Below are 21,238 nucleotides of genomic sequence, written 5' to 3'. Positions count from 1 at the left end.
AATCTGTCTGACGAAAAACAGACAGACAAATTAAACTGGTTTAGTATACCACATCTCCGATGGTCCCCCATGCATAAGTTAGGTACAAACGTTTTACTACATCGGAAACATGAAAGAGTAAACAGTTAATTGCATTACCTTCAGCAGCGGTGATCTTTGTGCTAATGGATCTCCTTCTGCAAAGATAACAGACAAAGAAACAAACCTTAATGTAATTTGTTGAAATATAATTATACAAATAATTGCTGCGTAAAGTCAAAACAAAGCATCCAAAGGGGGACACCTTTCAATTAAGACTTTCATCTCCAGTAAGATTACCACTGATGTCTTAAAGATATTCTAGCTGTGGAAATGGGAAAGAGGTCCCTTTTGTATTTAGATTTTTGCAAGTGATAGTTTTAACGAACAACACCGTCCATCAGTCCTGTGAAACAACTATTTCCAGCATGACAATAAATGTTTTGCAAAATGGTACCCCACTGTAGTCATAATTGAATACATATGCTTATCAAACAGGGAACCATATAAAGACTCAGTGCACCCTTCTACCTGACAATCTTGAATGATATCTTGCTCATATTCAACCTTCTCTATTTTTGTATTGGAAGGTGTTTGCGACAATTGTTTAGACAAGTTTTGAGTAGAGCACACACAAATAAAAAACCCACAGGTTTTGAGTAGTGCAAATTTGAGTAGTATTGCCACCCTCTCCCCCCTGCCTCCTCCCTCTCTCGGAAATCTTTGTTTGCTAGCAATAGTTATTAGTACAGTATTCTTAAATTGCTCATGAAATCACAGAATAAATTAAACCTCCACTTATAGAGAGTAGATAGCTTCAAATCCTGCCCGTTGTACCAATACACCCATCATAACCAGATGCACATGATAACACTAGTCAGTCAAAATAGTGCTGTGAATATAATACGGTTGGCTGATTACAGCTACCAGTAATTTTTACAACATCCTATTGCTTGTTTAGCTAAATAATCCATATTCCTATACTCATTAAAAATTATTTTAAGGGTAGCATGGTATTAAAAACAATATATATATATATATATATATATATATGTTGATACTAGATGAGACTAGTGGAACACTAGTAGTTGTAACTCGGAGTTTCACGCGTTATAGCGATCGTCAGACAACAAAGTTATCTGACGATCGCTATAACGCGTGAAACTCCGAGTTACAACTACTAGTGTTCCACTAGTCTCATCTAGTATCATCTAGTTCCACTAGTCTCATCTAGTCTCATCTAGATCGTCAGATAACTTTGTTGTCTGACGATCGCTATAACGCATGAAACTCCGAGTTACAACTACTAGTGTTCCACTAGTCTCATCTAGTATCAACATATATTCCGCTCTGTCCAATGGACATAGAGCACTCTGCGCCAAGATAGACGCCAACCTACTCTATATATATATATATATATATATATATATATACATGGCTGTATGTACAACAAATCTGAAATTCAATTATCAGTAAACCTTGCTTTTTCATCCTAACAACAGATTTCTAAGTCAGTCAGTCGGAACAGATTCTTGCGCTAGTTTCTTCAACATTGTCGGTACTTCAGTAACACCTTTCATATGTCTCTAATGTATTAATGTTTCTCAAATATATTAATGTATCTCCTCTTTGAGAATGTATTCCAAACATGGCTTTAGGATGGGTTCTCCCTTTACCTCTTGCACCGACCGTCAGGGATACTGTTAATCCAGTATCCTTGATGAGGTTCACAATGTCTTTGTGTGGCATGTTGGTGATATCAATGCCGTTTATGGCGATGATATGGTCACCAACTTTCAGCCATCCATTGCGATCCGCAGGGCTTCCCTTTGTTATACGACCTGTGCAAAGGTAAAAACATACAATATAAGTATCACGTTTTACTGGAGTGTCTTTGAAATCATTCGATTCTTACTTTGTTAAAATACTGTGACAGAAATAATGCTTTGAGTTGTTGCTGCTAGAATGTTGATGTTTTTTTACTATTAGAAGATACAGACACTGGTTTTGGTTAATACAGTAAAGTGTACTTTGACCATAAAAATGTAGATATTATAGCAAAGGTTAGTGTAAGATTGCACATCTTGGAGGCACTCACGCATTAATGGAAAGTCGATTCCCATTATGTTTACATACAACCACCTTTTGTTTTTGTTGTGGATTTTGGAATGGGGGACGAAAGAGAAAAGAAGCAAGAAAGGAGGAGGGGGAGGGGCAGGCGCGTAGCCAGGAATTTGCCAAGGGAGGGGCGTAACTGTAGAACCGGCATTGCAAACTATCTAAGCGTAGCGCCACCATGGTTTGCGCGAAGCGTACAAGAAAATTTTGGCTGTAAAAGCCTCCCAGATCGCTGGAAATGGCACTTCCCAGGCCTTGTAAGTTGCATCTTAGCATTTTCTCTTTTCAAAATACTAGCGATATCATAAAAACATTAAAAATTTTTTTTTTTAAATATGCTCAAGGGGGGGGCGGCTGCCCCCTTCGCCCCCCCCCTTGGTTACGCGCCTGGGGAGGGGAGTGGAAGGGAGGGCAGGAAGGGGGAGGGAGTTGCTTAGTTTAAATTCATCCATAATGAATAGATTTTGTTTCATGTCTCTGTCTAAATCATACCTATTGTTGTTCCTGATTTCATGTGTGACGAGAGGACAACAAAACCGAAACCTTCGCTCTCATGTCTGGTGAGGACGACTTCCGTTGCCAGGGCATCTACTGCTGAACTGATGATGGTTGACTGGGAGCTCCTACTGTGCGTCGGTGACGAAGATTCTGCAAGAGAAATGGAGTCATTGTTAGGACAGCCACTTGCTTGCACAAAAGAACCATTTAGTCACAAAGAACAAAATACTACTGCTTCAGAAATCAATGCATATTTCCATGTGTGTATCAATATCGAAAAGCATACAGAACGACCAAACGCCTTGTTATTCAATACCTTGAAATGCAATGAAGACATTTTGTGCTGGCAAACACTGAAAACCCATCCCTGTTATTATACACTATATCATTGCATGGTTTCAATTGCCATAGCAACGCACACTGGATATCCCCAGTGTGGACAGACACTGCTAAATGTAATTATAATTAGCATTGTATTCTGCAACCTGTATCTCTGGGTAAAGCATGATTTAAGAGATAACTAGAATTCACAAGGCATGTAGCAACCATCATAAATTTCATACAGATTCAAAACGCTGTGCAATACACAGATAACATGGTACATTCCCATGGTGATATCAGACACAAGTAATACACCCTTTCTCATAACGATAGATGTGATGCTCACACTACAGCTAGAAATGTTTAATAATGACATACAGCTATGCATGTAACTGGGAAAAAACTAGATTTTAACTTCAATCTGTATGAATTTTACACATTATAAGCTCAACTGGTCTATTGCTGGAATTGTACACCTCTGCTGTCACTGGTTGGAAATTCTGTCTTTGCCAGTAATATCTTTGCACTTCAAAGATTTTTTTAAAAATAATTTCAAAGCCTTTTTCTGTTTACAATTCCTTAAACACAATGTTATCAATCAAACTTTTACAAAGAATTACTCATGATGACACTCCTCAGTTGTGTTGTGTATTATTTTTAAAGCCATCCCTTCCGTGCTCCAAATTGATATTCGTTTCCTAGGATCCAAAATAAGCATGCAAACAGCCACAGAGCTTATTTTATTTCGTTTATTTTATTTGTTTTTTTCACAACATATATGCAACAAATGTAGCGAATACAGCGAGTTATGGAATGTGAAAGGAAGTGTATCCAAAAAACCTTGTGGGCTTTTCTAGTGATACACTCCCTGTACATAGAGTACACAAAAAAAATTAAGAAAAAAAAAACAAATTAAGAAAAGAACTGTACAATGTATTAGGTTGATAACTGTCATAGAGTATCTGCAATCTTCTGGGCTGATTAATACTTTGATTAACACAACAAACTAATCAGTAAATAAATTAAAACAAATCTTTACAATATCACAAGGTATTTCCACCGCAGATGTGTGTGTGTGATTGAGATTTTCTCACCTCTTGGAGCTAATGGTACAATTCTTCGTATACCCAGTGAGACTCTTCCAATGTGTCCTGCATTGTTCATCAAGGTCACGACCTTTGAATGGGAGGCCCCGCTAACCGATTGCCCATCGATATAGAGGATCTGGTCTCCACTCTGAAGCCTGCCATCTACATCTGCTGCTCCACCATTTACGATGTTAGCCACAGAAACCTGGAGGAAGGAATAAAAAAGGAAGAGGATGAAGAGGACAATTATGGAGATGAAGAGTACATATTTAATCGATACATCATCATATTCCACTCCCCACCATAACATTAACTCTAACACACTGTACTGTTCCTTATTGTACTGTTTTGTACGGTAATGTACTGTAGTATACTGCACTGTACTGTAATATACTGCACAGTATTGTATTGTTCTGTACTGCACAGTACAGTACTCAATGGAATGTACAGTATCTACTGTACTGTATGTATGTACTAATTGTATGTACTGTAGTATACTGCACTGTACTGTAATATACTGCGCAGTATTGTATTGTTCTGTACTGCACAGTACAGTACTCAATGGAATGTACAGTATCTACTGTACTGTAAGTATGTACTAATTGTATGTACTGTAGTATACTGCACTGTATTGTATTGCTCTGTACTGCACAGTACAGTACTCAATGGAATGTACAGTATCTACTGTACTGTAAGTATGTACTAATTGTATGTACTGTAGTATACTGCACTGTATTGTATTGCTCTGTACTGCACAGTACAGTACTCAATGGAATGTACAGTATCTACTGTACTGTAAGTATGTACTAATTGTATGTACTGTAGTATACTGCACTGTACTGTAATATACTGCACAGTATTGTATTGCTCTGTACTGCACAGTACAGTACTCAATGGAATGTACAGTATCTACTGTACTGTATGTATGTACTGATTGTATGTACTGTAGTAAACTGCACTGTACTACACTGTACTGTAATGAACTGCACAGTATTGTATTGTTCTGTACTGCACAGTACAGTACTCAATGGAATGTACAGTATCTACTGTACTGTATGTATGTATTAATTATATGTACTGTAGTAAACTGCACTGTACTACACTGTACTGTAATATACTGCACAGTATTGCATTGTTCTGTACTGCACAGTACAGTACTCAATGGAATGTACAGTATTTACTGTACTGTATGTATGTACTAATTGTATGTACTGTAGTATACTGCACTATACTACACTGTACTGTAATATACTGCACAGTATTGTATTGTTCTGTACTGCAGAGTACAGTACTCAATGGAATATACAGTATCTACTGTACTGTATGTATGTATGTACTAATTGTATGTACTGTAGTATACTGCACTGTACCACACTATACTGTAATATACTGCACAGTATTGTATTGTTCTGTACTGCACAGTACAGTACTCAATGGAATGTACAGTATCTACTGTACTGTATGTATGTACTAATTGTATGTACTGTAGTATACTGCACTGTACTACACTGTACTGTAATATACTGCACAGTATTGTATTGTTCTGTACAGTACTCAATGGAATGTACAGTATCTACTGTACTGTATGTATGTACTAATTGTATGTACTGTAGTATACTGCACTGTACCACACTATACTGTAATATACTTCACAGTATTGTATTGTTCTGTACAGTACTCAATGGAATGTACAGTATCTACTGTACTGTATGTATGTACTAATTGTATGTACTGTAGTATACTGCACTGTACCACACTATACTGTAATATACTTCACAGTATTGTATTGTTCTGTACTGCACAGTACAGTACTCAATGGAATGTACAGTATTTACTGTACCGTATGTATGTATGTATGTACTAATTTTATGTACTGTAGTATACTGCACTGTACTACACTGTACTGTAATAAACTGCACAGTATTGTATTGTTCTGTACTGTACTCCATGGAATGTACAGTATCTACTGTACTGTATGTATTTGATATTATAATTATAACGATTTAATAAATTTTGAGCCAAAACCGCAGGGAGTATATCCAGCTTAAATCCATCTTCGCCCAGGACTGTATATTAATATATAAAGGTTACAGTACTGGTACACTCAGTGCAGTACTTAAAATGTGATGCTGTAATGGAATGGTTTCGTTTATCATAGCCGAGGGTTCTACATTGTTATTTATAGTTATCTTTGGCTACTTTTTTAATTTTTAAGAACTTTTTGTACGAAAGATGGATATTGTACTTATTGAAAGTATATTTATTGCAGAAAACAATAGCCAATTAACGATATAAATAATTCAGTACTATTCTCATGTATGTAGTCTATAATCCCGTATTCACATAGCCCCTATGTTATTTTCTTATTGTCTGAAGTTCCAAACACCTGGTGACTTGTTGATGGTTGAAATCTTTTCATTGTGAACTTTTGAACTTGAAGGGTTGCCCTATTCCAATATCATGGAATAGTGGAAACCCCCAATTTCTGTTTGTGTATGGATTACAGGTTTTATCCACGTGGGAACATGTTAATCTAATATCGCACATGGAATATGAATGAGGATGGTGTGGGGTGCTTTTTTCCAAGGTTTGTGCTTTTCTTTTTAAAAGTATATGTTGAAAACAAAGGCCCAATATACCGTGTTCTTTTGGATGTTTTAAAATTTTTTATCAAAATACGTGTAAGAGTATGTACATGGCCTAGGCTATGGCATTGAATGTATGACATTGACAGTCTCATAACTAAATGCTTTGAACCATAGATGAAATGTTGAGGAAAATCCGGGTAGTTAAGATAACGGGATTCATGTTGCAACACTACGGTTCTGGATAATTGCACTACCGCACAACGTTAGTACTGCACTGTAGTGTAATGTGTATGTACTGTAGTATACTGTACTGTAATGTACTGTAGCTTACTGCACTGTGCTGTACTATAGTGTGCTGTAGTGTAATGCATATGTACTTTAGTTACTGTACTACTGTGCAGTGCTTTAGTGTAATGTATAAGCATGGAGTTGCTCCATAACAACTCCCTGGTATAAGTACTGATGTTTACTGTACTGTACTATAGTGTAAATGTATGTACTGCACTGTGCTATAGTGTAATGATGTATGTACTGTAGTTTTTTTTCTATATTTTTCTCTCTGTATTGTTTCTTTTGAAATCTAAATACTTGTTCACCTTTAGAATATTCAAACAATTTATTTTTATGGCCTATTCAAAACATACTTTGCAATTATTCCAATTTGTATGAAATACTTATCATGTAGCTTAGAACTACTGTTTAACACAGTAGCTGGAGTAAAGCTGAGGTAACTCTATCTCCATTTTCATTCTACATGAACAACAAAACTATTTTGCCAGAATGTTTCTAGAGGTAATAAATGTCACAAATGATTGACTGTGCTAACTGTTACCACGGTAATTATGATCTTATCCAGTATGGTGTGAAAGTCTCCCCAATGACAAAATCCTGTAACATGAATCAACCACCTTTGCACCTCTCACTAAATTGTCACCTATGGAAGGCTGTTCTCATATTACAGATCCTAACCTGCATTGCTGTCATAAAACAGAAATGACAAGGTTACCCTACATATTTTGCACTGTAAAGTTATGCTGGTGTAACAATTTTGATCTTGTAGTAATAATTAGTTCTCAGTGTATATTCCATGACGACAAGGTTAAATACTTATTTTATATTTGAACATTGCATTTAATGTCACAAAAATCGGGTTCAGTCATGATCACTTGTTCAAAGTTATTGGTCAGGTCAATCTTTCAGTGAAGCTTAAATGCTATCAAATCTTAGTCTGCATGTAAAGTCCAACAAGGAATGCAACACAGAATGGCATTCCTGTGCAATGAGGGTATTGCATCATAAGAACATGCTACAGGATGGACAGAACAAAACAGAAAAGTAGAATACCCTAGTAATGACCTCAAAAACTAACAAACTCTTCCGGACTAATCCCACATTTCTGATTGGCTTTATCCTTAATCTTCATTGATCTTACCTGAGTACCCTCCTCAGTACCAGGAATTAAACACAGAATGGCATTACTGTGCACTGAGGGTATTGCATCATAAGAACATACTACAGTATGGACAGAACAAAACAGAAAAGTAGAATATCCTAGTAATGACCTCAAAAACTAACAAACTCTTTCTGGACAGTGACTAATCCCACAGATCCTTAATCTTTATTGATCTTACCTGAGTACCCTCCTCAGTACCAGGAATTAAACACAGAATGGCATTACTGTGCACTGAGGGTATTGCATCATAAGAACATGCTACAGCTTGGACAGAACAAAACAGAAAAGTAGAATATCCTAGTAATGACCTCAAAAACTAACAAACTCTTTCTGGAGAGTGACTAATCCCACAGATCCTTAATCTTTATTGATCTTACCTGAGTACCCTCCTCAGTACCAGGAATTAAACACAGAATGGCATTCCTGTGCACTGAGGGTATTGCATCATAAGAACATGCTACAGGATGGACAGAACAAAACAGAAAAGTAGAATACCCTAGTAATGACCTCAAAAACTAACAAACTCTTCCGGACTAATCCCACATTTCTGATTGGCTTTATCCTTAATCTTCATTGATCTTACCTGAGTACCCTCCTCAGTACCAGGGATTAAGCAAAGAATGGCATTACTGTGCACTGAGGGTATTGCATCAGAAGAACATACTACAGTATGGACAGAACAAAACAGAAAAGTAGAATATCCTAGTAATGACCTCAAAAACTAACAAACTCTTTCTGGACAGTGACTAATCCCACAGATCCTTAATCTTTATTGATCTTACCTGAGTACCCTCCTCAGTACCAGGAATTAAACACAGAATGGCATTACTGTGCACTGAGGGTATTGCATCATAAGAACATGCTACAGGATGGACAGAACAAAACAGAAAAGTAGAATACCCTAGTAATGACCTCAAAAACTAACAAACTCTTTCTGGACAGTGACTAATCCCACAGATCCTTAATCTTTATTGATCTTACCTGAGTACCCTCCTCAGTACCAGGAATTAAACACAGAATGGCATTACTGTGCACTGAGGGTATTGCATCATAAGAACATGCTACAGCTTGGACAGAACAAAACAGAAAAGTAGAATATCCTAGTAATGACCTCAAAAACTAACAAACTCTTCTGGACAGCGACTAGTCCCACATTTCTGATTGACTTTATCCTTAATCTTTATTGATCTTACCTGAGTACCCTCCTCAGTACCACCAACAATTCGAAATCCAAATCCGTTTTCACCTTTCTTCAAGAAAATAGTAGATTCGATGAAGTGGCTTTGAGCGTCTCTGCCTGGAGAATGAGGCTGTCCCCTAGACTGCGGTCTGCTCAGTCTATCCTCTGGACCTTCGAGTAGGAAATTATAAAATAAAAATCAAATATTCAAATCCCATAATAAACTATGACCAGAGGGCATGGAAAATATGAAAATGATCAGCGAACATTGAAAATATGAAAATGATCATTAGAGTGTGGAAAATATGACCAGAAGAAAAAAATGTACAAAAATCATTGCACTGATTCCTGCATGCCCAGTGACAGTTTGCTCTGTTGTCATATTAGCATTTCTCATAGTCCATTCCAAGGTAGGAGATTTTCTTGTGAAACAAACAATTTGACTGTAATATATGTTATGGGTGGAATGTATCTAGAGTGTGTTTTGATAGAGTATTATGGTTTGTGGCAGTAACAGGCTTCACTGTTGTAATACAGGGAGACCTGGAATCTGTTGCATATGTTGTTGTTCTACTATAGTGTTGTACAAAGGCAAAGTGTTTTGAAAGAGCTGCTGGAGTGCATCACACTTCTTGATCCACATGCTGGGGTCTGAATTAAACCAATTTACTGCATGACAGGGGGCAGAGAAGAGTGGACCCAAAGACTTTCAAAACATAAAATACACAATGGGCGACCCTAGAGTTGTAATCTGGAATTGTTACCTTTAAACCAATTTCGTAACGGTGGACCTCTGAAAATCTTGTCTTTAGAAGTGATTCGAAATTTTAACATCGTTTCCCTTAATATATTACTGAAACTGCCATCCCTCGCATTGCTCTTCTGCGGTCCGAAATCAAACAAATATCGGGCAGTGTGAAGGATATCATCCATCCGAAGGAAAATGAATCAACAAAATAGTCGCTAGCTTTTGTTCGTCTCCTCGAAATATCTCAAAGGCCAATGCAAATTCATCTTGCAGATTTGGCTGATTTGAACTCTTAGAACAAACCCGTTACATACATACAATCTTCCAAACAGAGCAGACCTCCACATGGATTCAGTCAACTTGAAAAAGTGAGTAGGAGGGAAAAAATGCAATATAGTATTAAGTTTTTTCTACACAAAGACAATTTGTTTGACTGTCCTTCCTGAGATGAAAACATACTTCACTTTGAAGGTTCCTGACTGCAAGGCTGCATGACACCTGCTCCCGACTATCTATAGTTGCAAAGTTCAAATGTGCCACATTTAACAAACTAATAGCCTGTGTTGACAATCTCAAAGACTTTCATATATTTCTCTCAATTTACAATGACCTTTGGATGCTATTAATCAGGTTTTTTTTTTCTTTCTTTCTCTCCTATAAGTGTTCTCTCAGAATGGAATAACCAGTTATCAAAGTCCAGTAGTAAGTATGGCAGTAGATAATGGCAACACCAGTTTGGTCTGTCCTCTGGGAAATTTTGTATTCCAAATAAAAATGGATAGGATTTGATATGCAATGTTCTTTCTTCTCACGCAAAATACCTATAAAGTAACATAAACTGCCTGAGATACCCTCAAGATGCACAACTGTTGCTGGTTGCATCACTTAAATTCCAAGAAAGTGACACGCTTGTATTATAATACACACTCACAATGACAATATCTGAGCAGTCTTCAAAGCACGCAGGGCATGTTTTCAAAGAAAATTAAAACACAAGAACAAATAAAAAAGTGAATTCACTCTACATATCTCCAGCACAAAATTGAACAGAGGTAAGAATTTCAGACATGATGACCAACAACTCTTGAAGATAGACACTTTACACTGACAGAATGTCTGACACTTTAGCATTATGTATGATGACACATACACGGCAAAAATGTTGCCATCCTCTGAGATTTGAAGAGAAACACTTGAATCGCTCCTTGTAACATGCTACGGCAACCATCAAGAGGAGACGGAGACATATCGAGAGAGATAGAGCATAAAATGATACACTATACTCTACCCCTTCATTACTGATTGTCTATGTATTATTATGATTATTATTATTACTAAGATATTCTAATACGAGGTGACACATAAACAAGGAGGCAACGGTATCTATAGTTTCAAACTCCACTTGAAGTTGCCAACCACAATGGATCCCGTGGAATTGCTTTAATAGCCGTTAAGCTGTGAACTCCTCTGACTGACACGTTTATCATTGGAAGTATATAACTGTTAGAAGTAATGCACAGTTTAAGAATGTAAAGCCATGGTTTAGCAGACAGCTCACAAATTAACCCTTCTAATGGAAATTCCATATACAGTATGTACAATTTGTTGCTCAAAATTCCTTGAATTAGGCCAGATTGATTCTTACGCCACAATGAGAATCATAGTAAACAGAAATCTTTTCAGAAGACAGAGAATTTTGTTTATCACAGATATCAATGTTTCAGTTAGCACAATTTTCCAAGTCTCCAGAATTTTAATTTCATTGTAACAAACTCTCCCCACTCTGCATCTTTTAAAAACCATCAAACTTACACGCTCACAAAAGCAAACAAAAGCCTCTATACCAGTTTGTCCAATCATGAGATCGTAAGCTCAGAAACTTTCCAGTTACCATCATTATCACCAGGTGAATATATTGCGTATATTTGACCTACATCTATACCATCCTAATTTCTCAAAGCTAAGAACACACATATTACAATGTATATATGAACTGAGGAAACATCCAGGACACTACCAACCAGTTAATATTCACTCTCTTTAAAACATCTTTCACTTACAACAGTCTGAAATCTACAGAGTTGAATGCCATGCCTAACACCACATATATTATGTTTGTTTAGCTTGTGGTCTGACCAAAATTTGTCACATTTCAAGAAAGCCTATAAAATAAATCACCAAACAAATATTCCATAGGAAATAGTACCGTTCAAAATCGTTCTAAAACAGAAAAAATCATTCTCACACAGAAATATGCGACGGAAATCCGCTCCTCGTTAGTGAAATAACGAAACCACTGGTGTTCCCATAGGTAATTAACTGTCAGCAAAATGATTCAAAAGTTTGGACAGACTGAAAGGAAATAAGTCTCAATTAATTCGAGCAAAGTTACAACAAAGAGAGGTCTGCTAATTGTCTGAACCATCCATGTGACTAGAACCTCACATATAAATTGTCAAGTGATCAACGATGCACTAAAATTTGGTGTTTCTTATTGAGAAAACTCCTGAACCATGGCAGACATATTGGGGTTAGATAAACAATGATAGTAGTCTCCACCTTGGGGTACCAATCTAAACACATCACTTGCGATCTAAACACATCTTTCCCAATCTAAACACACATCTTTCTTGCAGGTCCATATCCATAGTTGGCTGTAATGCAAATACTGAGCAGTACAGCTCAGAGCTGTCATGAGCCCTCTGAGATTTCCCCCAAGGGGCAATCCTAGTCCTGACAAATGTAAGAATATCCACTAAATCAGAAGACACACAAATCGGAAGGGTGTTCTCATCTGCTTTAGATAATGTTTTAATTATGACCTCGAATCATTCAATTATTGCAAGGTTTTTGTTCTGTTTCCGTTTTCCCAACAATTCCCTGCAAGGCAATTTTTATGTACAATGATAGCACATTTCTTTTTGCTTTGATTCTGTGCACATAGTTTACAGTCACAGTTCTACGGCCAAAATCGGTTCAAATTTTAAGTCGCCTTAAAATGTAAGTTTCCACCGCTTCTTTGGCACTGATTCCCCACAGACTCATAAACCACGGAATGACATCATCGCTAGAATACATGTGTATGTACCAGATAGTTACCCTGACCTGCAACAACTATTATTACTGCATAGTAAAGCACATATATACCTATACTGTACATCCCACAGGAAAGCTACTTAATACCAACAAGATATGTAACAGAGAGTATATCACTTTTATTATCATTCCCACGAGAGAGTTAATTTATTAAAAGCACTGGTAAGGATTCTGTGTATTGTTTTTATTTTTGCTGTTCTATAATTTTTTATGATTTAAATTTTATAGTTTAGTCCAGAAAGCCTTGGTACTACTGACAGACATTAAGCAATGGAGCAGAAGGAGGCAGAAAACTTTCTGCTGGATAATCGTAAAATCATTACCATTTTGACAACGGGAAATCTCTGAAAGATACTTGACAAGGACACAAAGCAAAGTACAAATTAGAGGGTACTTTACAAGGGCAGACAATTTTATGAAGAAAAAAATTCCAATTCGTTTTTTTTTACTCAGAGAGGTCTACAATACAGTTATTTGCAGACTTGGTAGATAATGAGCTGTAATATTAATGTATAAGAACTTCTGATGCTTTAAAGTAGTTTTTAAGTGGCTTTAAAGTAGTTTTAAGGTAGTTTAAAGTAGTTTTACAAGTTCAGATCAATTCTAATTTTATTCAAGTGGCTTGTAAAATTGCAAATGACTGTCTGTGTCAAATTCAAAGTAACAACAGTTCATGAGTTTGTGTTACCCTGCCAAGATAGTAAGTTAAAAACTTAACATTTCCTGTGATCTTTATAAAATAAATATCCTGGTATATATTCAAATTCAAGAATTCCTGGTTGGAAGGAGGAGTTAAGGGGTGAGGTGGGGTGGGTGGGCATTGGCGCACACATCAATTCAACTTTTGACACTGCAAACTTTACAACTTCGATGCCTCTATCAAGCGCATGACATCACGCCCGGAAGTAAGTTCCGCATCGATTCCGTCTGCCTACGCTGCAGGGAACGTAGAGCGGCGGCTAATCCAACCGAGGTAAAAATTTGTCATACTCTAACAGATTTCAAGCTTGGATACTAAAATTCTGAGAACAAACACACACACACACATCCAAACAGGAAGAACCTGTACACTAGCGTAGCTCTTCTACAAAAATATACTGGTAGCCGACTACCTAGGCACCAAAACTATACGCAGACTCATATACCGTACGAGATAGCAATAGATCATTACTGATAACATTGAACTCTCATATATAGACTGGTTGAAATTTCACCTGGTTTTTAAATCACGCTACTGTATTTATAGTTTTATATTTCATTAAAGCATCTAAGGTTGTGCCATACCTTTAGCACACTGACTGTTTTGTGGGTACTGTTACTACTGGATACCACTATCTCTCCAACACTCATGCATACCATTAAAACTTCCAAAAACCAACTAAATATTAAAAACAGAGTAATATATCTATATAACATCTTTCACAAACAACGCTAGACTGATGCTAACATTCTTTATGTTCTTGGTAATTAAATATGGTTTTTTTTGTCAAGTGGTAGTGAAGAGTCGATACTACATTTCCAAAAAGTGCATCAGAGTTATTTTCGATAGCAACAAAATATGTGGATATACTTTTTTTGTACATACATCTCATTGGACACTCAATGCTCGGCTGTATTGTACCTTACTCTCATTATGCTTTTAATGGACTTAAATCTATTTCGAGAATGTGACCCACTTTCACGATTGCATTTGACACAAATGATTAGACATGATAAGATGCACAAAACAAGACCAAAACAAATTTTCTCTGAAATTCAGAAAAGGTTTGTCGAGTTGAAAAGTTCAACAAAAGGAAAAAATATCCAACAGGATGGTACAAAAGAGGCAAGAGTAAAAATAAACCAAATTTAAATTTGCTACATATAGCACAACATGGGTAGTACCCTCTTAGTATCCATCCAAACATATCCACTATACAATGCAATATTTCTTCTTAGAATTTATGCTCCATTTTACTGGTCCACAAAACTTGCACTAAAACTGTGACACTGCCATATTTGAATCCATCTAAACAAGTTCAATTTTTTCTTCAGACTTCTTAGCTTGTAATCCATTGTGAATCTATTGCACGACGTAAGCACGTTTTCCTTTGCTAGCAACCAACTAAGGCTGTGTGTACTTGTGACTATGTGTAAGTGACACTCTGCCCATAGTCATCCCACACTTGATATCGAAACCAAACATCATTGTTACCACTTGTAAGGAAGAGTAAACAGAGGGATCTCTTTCCCACATTTTGTGACCCTTCTTTCAAAGTGGCAGGGTATCACTCGATCCCCACAAACCTGGCAGGAGAACACAGGTCTAAATAAGCCTACGATAATTTCTGACGGTATTCATGCTGAGTAGAGAATTAACTGAAAGGAAAGTCTGTTACATAGTATCCCTGGCTGATTCATTTGCTTTGTGCACCATATATGACTCCACCATATATGGTCAACAAGACATACAGCAGAAATATGCAACAGCACATATAGCTGTTGGGTGGTTTTGATTTGTAATTATAAGATGGACCTGTATATACAATGATTCATCTTAGGTATAACAACATTGATACACCGAATCTGATTTGGAAACTCTTCCGATCAGATCTATATTAAAATTGGATCACTTGGTCTTTTAAATTTATTCTAACACTTGGTTTCATCAAATTACAATCGTATTTTGAGTAATCTTTGATAAGTTTGTGGAGTATTGATGCCAAAAAACAATCTCTGTTAAGGTCTAAAGTCAGGTACTGGGTACAAAACTAACTATAAAAGAAAGAATTAAAAAAAAAAAAAAAAATTCTGTTAAGGTGAAGTACTGGGTACAAAACTAACTATAAAAGAAAGAAGTATTAAAAAGCCAAAAAAAAGTTTGAAAAGAAAATTGCTGAGAGAGGGAAGAGATGAACTTACGATACTGGTGGTTATTGAGATGGGGTGGCTGTCTCCTGTCTTGATAATACATCCTCTTCTGGTGAGAATCCAAGCTCACCCCTCCCAATGAGTGTCGATCAGGCTCGTAACCACGGGGATCCCTTTGGGGTGCCCTGCCCCTCATGCGATCATTTCCATCTTCAAAACCGTCCACCCTGTTGGGGGGTAGATGATCTGTCATCTGATTGTAGTGGGAGTTTTGCCCAGTAGGGGAATGTGGGGCAGCCCCTGGACGATACCCATCATGAGAGCGTGGAGGGGGTTCACTTCTCCGCCGCTGGGCATCTCTCTGGAATGGTTCCTTGCCGTTTTGGTACTTATGGGGCCTTCTGTCGTGAGGGGGATGCCTATGGTCTCCCCTTTCGTCAGGATAGCCAATGCCTAAACGAAAAGAGAGCAATTAAACAGGTTACAGAAGATCGTATTCCTAGTTAATTAAGACAGTTTCTAAGTCGAGAGGGGCAGAGTGAAGAAGATATTGTAAACCTCATGATAAACTTTAAGCTACTTGATATCCCTCAGAATATATATATGGAGAGCTAAGAAATGAGTTCACAAATGGTAAATGGTCTATTTCATTTTTGTGACTAAGATAAGGAAGGAATAAGCAAATAAAATGATGTTTAGCAGCAGCTGTGTGTCATTTGTGAGAGTGGCATTAGGGGGTTTGTGGGCGATAGTAAAAACATTTTTACCCAATCGGCAGGCCACAAAACTTAAGGATGTACCAGTTCTTTCATGGTCAAACAAAAGATCAGAAAGTTTTACATGTGTTTGTCAATCTGTTACGTCGAAATACATTCTATCCCAAGTAGGCCCTGGGTCTTTACAGATAAAACTGCTCAAAGTGTACATATATATGTCATACTTTACCATGCCATACGATCGTGCAGGCCGCATGAATTGAGATTTAAAAACCTTCTCTCAGACGGCCAAAATTTGCCACAGGGACAAATGCTGCCTGCGGGCTGCACTTTGCATACTTGTGCTTTGGTCCATTACAAAACATTTTTCAATTGCATGAGGAATCTATCACCATTTACATTCCATAATGCACAACTCCACATACAGCTATATAGCTTCCACACACCCTTTTGTCTTGGTACCATTACCATGCCTGATAAAAAGTCATGCAAAGTCATGCACAGTCACTGTATGCCTCCATATGCAAATGATTCAAAGGATTGTGAATATGATGACTCCCAAGGTAAACATTATCAGACCTGTGTTATTACATAGAACAAACTGCTATGCAACATAACCCAATTGTAACACAAATGCAAGATTTACAACACTTTATTGTACACAGATCTACATTATTATCAATGCTTTAGGAGAAGCAAACACATAGACCTCAGAAGGCTACCCTAACATTTTCAAAAAATTAACTATTTGAAATGAAACCACCTTTAAATCCTTTCAAAGCCTAGCAAAATGAAGAGAGATATTAATTAAAAAATATCACAATGTTAGTGATGGACAGACTCACCATCAGGACTGTGTGGACCAGCTTGGTTAATCTGTTCAGAAAGAAATGAAAATTTGTGAAAGGATTCTCTCATCTAGCAAAGAATGCCGCAATTTTTCTTAAGTCTACGCACTTCCATATTATATAGTCTTGTATATATGTCACATGAAACATTCCTTGTATAGACTGTGTACTCATGCTGCATAGTGTGATAAACACTTGTAGTGTTACATCAGTGGACACTTTTAAAAGATGGGTTTTGTATGTGACAAAATCACATGTATGAATTTCTATAAGGAAAAAATTTGAGTACCTTTTTTTAGCCTGCCGTTAGTTTAAGCTATGGCATGGAATTAGACTTAAAGCATATTTACTCCTATATGGGAAGTTAATCTCTTACAGAGGTCCATCCATTCATATATACAGTCAGGGTGGACATGTTGTACTTGCAAGAAAGCAACACTGAACAAGTAGGGCCGGTTGTAGTGTAAGTATTGTAACTGTTCATATAACACATGCTCTAATGATTGTTTATGTCGTGGTAAACCTTAAGTGTATGGGCCACTGTATATATCATGATATTGTTTTGCTGCAGAGCTGAAATAAAGTGAATACTATGACATGGGTAATTTATTCCCCAAACAGTACAATTGAATACTTTTACAACCAGTTCTAACCTAGTCTTGCATGAGGAAAAGTAATGCTACAGACAAAAACAAGCCAATTTTATGAGACTCTGGAGAAGAATAACAAAGAAATATGTCCTATACTTAAGGAGTTCCACTGTTGATTAAATCTCTTCCAAATCATGAAATATCCACGAAAGAAGTAACAATATCTTTGGCAAATTTTCCGCCGACTAGACATTGACACTGAGCGATGTCAATGGATAGAAGTGACAAATTGTAAACATCTACAAATGGTTTCATTTCAGTAGTAGTCAGGGTGTTTATTCTCATATGAAGTAAGGTAACCCCCCCCCCCACTCCATAGATTGGTAACGACTTATTTCAACCAACTCTGCTTCTGAGCTCACCAGCAAGTCTCCTTCAACCTCCTCCTCATCTGTGATGTTGTTATTTGGTTCTGGTAGAAAAGTGTACAGGATCGAGCGACCGAATCTTGGATCATCAAAACTATCTTCAGACATTCTTTTTCAAAATTCTACAAGTTACATTCCTTAAGGGAAAGTAACTTGAATCACACATTTCTTAGCTCACAGCATTTCTTTTTCGCATCTTCAATCCTTTTTTTTCCTCCCCCTTCTTCCTACCAAAACAAATCTTTCAGAAACACAATTTCTAGAACTTAGCATTTCTCTTTTGTAATTTTGCTGATCTTCTTCGGTAGTCCACAAACCAAGGCTCCTTTAATTTACCAACGCTGTATTTAGAATTCCTTCACATTTCGATCGAAGACATCCCACCCGTCATAGGTAAAAATAAGACTTAAAATAAGACTCGTAATTAAGACTCTTAATAGAAACTTGTCCGAGGAATAACTGATCTAGGCAATCCAAAACAAATCTTTCCTTCGTCAGCAGATCCTCAAAGCAGAGTAAACGTCTTCATATATGATAAACCTGATTTACGTTACCCGATACCGATACCAATTTACTACCCATTAAACCCTCATTGACGTGAAAAGGGTCCTATTTACACTGACAGCATACCTTTGGACTTCTTGTAGTTCATGGGCTATTTCTACCTGATCTAATTGAGAGATCTACTCACCATTCTTACATCGTCTGGACCTATGGGAAGGAAGCTGGTGGCAATCCCAGACTGGGTAAACACAAACACTACGGTAAGCCTATTGGCATTCAAAAATCACACACACACCGTCAATCACTGCGACTTGCAAATTTAAATAACGAGATAACATAAATCAACTTCCACGAAGATATAAGTGGAGAATGTCATTGCTAATGGTATTTTAACCTTAACCTGTCTTGTTTTTTGGGGGGTTTTTCTTTTTCCTTTTCCACTTCTTTGAAAAATCTTTCACCTGCCAACTCATCATGCTATATATGCAAGCAATGCCAGGAATCACAAGAATGGAACACTTGAGCGATTTCAAAGAATGCATTTGTCGCACCTCACATGGGGTGATTCAAAGTGACTTGTGTTGCAGAACAATGCAATTTTTTTCATGAAATACTTAAAGCAATAAACACAATACACACTAGACCAGACAAGCACCTCATTTACCACTTTTGTGTGACCAGGTCATGACCCTTCTTTTTGAACCTAAGTCAGATTTGTCATGAGAAAACAAAAAACATTCAAGAGAATGCATCCCACAGCTCTTCTTGCTAGCAGCATTGTGAATAATCCTTCTATTGGCAAACAGTGTCTTCCACTTTAAATATAGTTTAAGCTTTTAAAACCAAGTGTAAATGTTAAGGACACACCTATATATCACTTGTACTGGTGAAGCAAAATAAACAAGTTAAGAATGTTGATAAGAGATCAGAGTCCAACCACTGATAATTAACTTACCCTTTGCGGTGATCTTGGGTTTGGTTTAGAGGACCTCATGTAACCTATAAGAGAAGCGAAAGAAAATAATTTGATAAAAATTCTTCAGATTTGCTATAAAACCGATACAAACAAGTCTGACTTTTCTTGTTCATTCAAGGTTGGAGCTGGCAATAACTGAAAAGAAAATTGCCCCTTGGAAGCTGAAAATCACACACCAACTTCTTCATATGTCTTTACAGACATATTTTAAAATATCTATGCATATTTTTTTATACTGCCAAAACGGTTTCTTTGAACAGTTTGCAGTCCGATCATTAGTGAACTCAGTAACTCACTAACAATTGCACTATTGAAGTGTTTTATTGCCTACGCTTGTGAAAGAAAAGGGTCCTCTTTCCTTCGTGGATGGGTACCAGCTCTTTAAGAAAAACACTTTACATTGGTAAATCAGCCATCTGGCTTAATATTTCTATAAAGCAATTTACAACATTTTTCTCTTACAATGCTACTTGAATTTACAATTTTCTTTAATACCTCTTCTTGACTTCTTTTTACCCTTCCTGGATTTAGATTCCATGTCTTATTTATAATTCCGACGGCGACAAGGAGAAGAGTTGAACGCAGACTGTATACATGCAATGGATCTCATACAACTCACTGACGCCCATTAAAATATATGCCCATAATAATGAAGTGAAATGCAAGCAGTTTACAGCCAACCTGCCTATAAACAACTACTCCACTTCTTTTTTTTTTAACTACCAGGTATAACCAAGGGGGCCAAGGGATACCTATAGGGTTCAAATGTTGCCAGGGTAACAATGGGTTTGTGTAACCTTAACCATTTGACAATTTCCTCTACTCAATAAAGAAACTCCTTGCTTTTACTTGAAAAGTCTTTCCTGACTGTGTGACACTTCTCACCAGACGGTGTTTATCTTGATGGAAAAAGCTAATCAATCACCAAGAATATGCAGACGTTAATAGGTGAGATTTTGGACTTTATTACTTCGAAGATTAAGAAAAAAAAGAAGAGAGAGATAGAAATACCAAATAAGGTGACTGCAAGATTGATAGTAATGGGGTTTCCAAGCAGAGTAGGAAAATAAAAGAGATTTATACTGGATGAAATTATTAGAAACATTTAGGAAACCATGGCAGTTTCTAACCCTCCCACCCCAATCATCCCCCTAGATTCATGAGTTGACGGTTTTGAGTAATACCCAATGTACCTATTTCTGAATAACCAACACCCAC

General features: G+C 36.9%; 1 protein-coding gene across 10 annotated transcripts in view; it reads right to left on the bottom strand.

The window, feature by feature from the left end:
• LOC139961640 (membrane-associated guanylate kinase, WW and PDZ domain-containing protein 3-like) overlaps positions 1 to 21,238 on the bottom strand; it is a 100,221-nt gene that overhangs the window by 15,490 nt on the left and 63,493 nt on the right. For all 10 annotated transcript variants that reach the window (XM_071960980.1, XM_071960983.1, XM_071960982.1 and 7 more), the window contains 8 exons: positions 20,000 to 20,043; positions 17,520 to 17,550; positions 16,010 to 16,411; positions 9,278 to 9,435; positions 4,050 to 4,248; positions 2,629 to 2,784; positions 1,695 to 1,859; positions 139 to 176 (listed from right to left, as the gene is read on the bottom strand). In XM_071960980.1, coding sequence (XP_071817081.1) covers positions 139 to 176; positions 1,695 to 1,859; positions 2,629 to 2,784; positions 4,050 to 4,248; positions 9,278 to 9,435; positions 16,010 to 16,411; positions 17,520 to 17,550; positions 20,000 to 20,043 — 1,193 coding nt within the window. The remainder of the gene's footprint in view (positions 1 to 138; positions 177 to 1,694; positions 1,860 to 2,628; positions 2,785 to 4,049; positions 4,249 to 9,277; positions 9,436 to 16,009; positions 16,412 to 17,519; positions 17,551 to 19,999; positions 20,044 to 21,238) is intronic.

This window comes from Apostichopus japonicus, chromosome 20 (genome assembly GCF_037975245.1).
Source record: "Apostichopus japonicus isolate 1M-3 chromosome 20, ASM3797524v1, whole genome shotgun sequence".
In the NCBI taxonomy this organism is placed as follows: Eukaryota; Metazoa; Echinodermata; class Holothuroidea; order Aspidochirotida; family Stichopodidae; genus Apostichopus; species Apostichopus japonicus.
The sequence above is the reverse complement of the archived record's forward strand: the minus strand, read 5'-3'. Positions and strand labels throughout refer to the sequence as shown.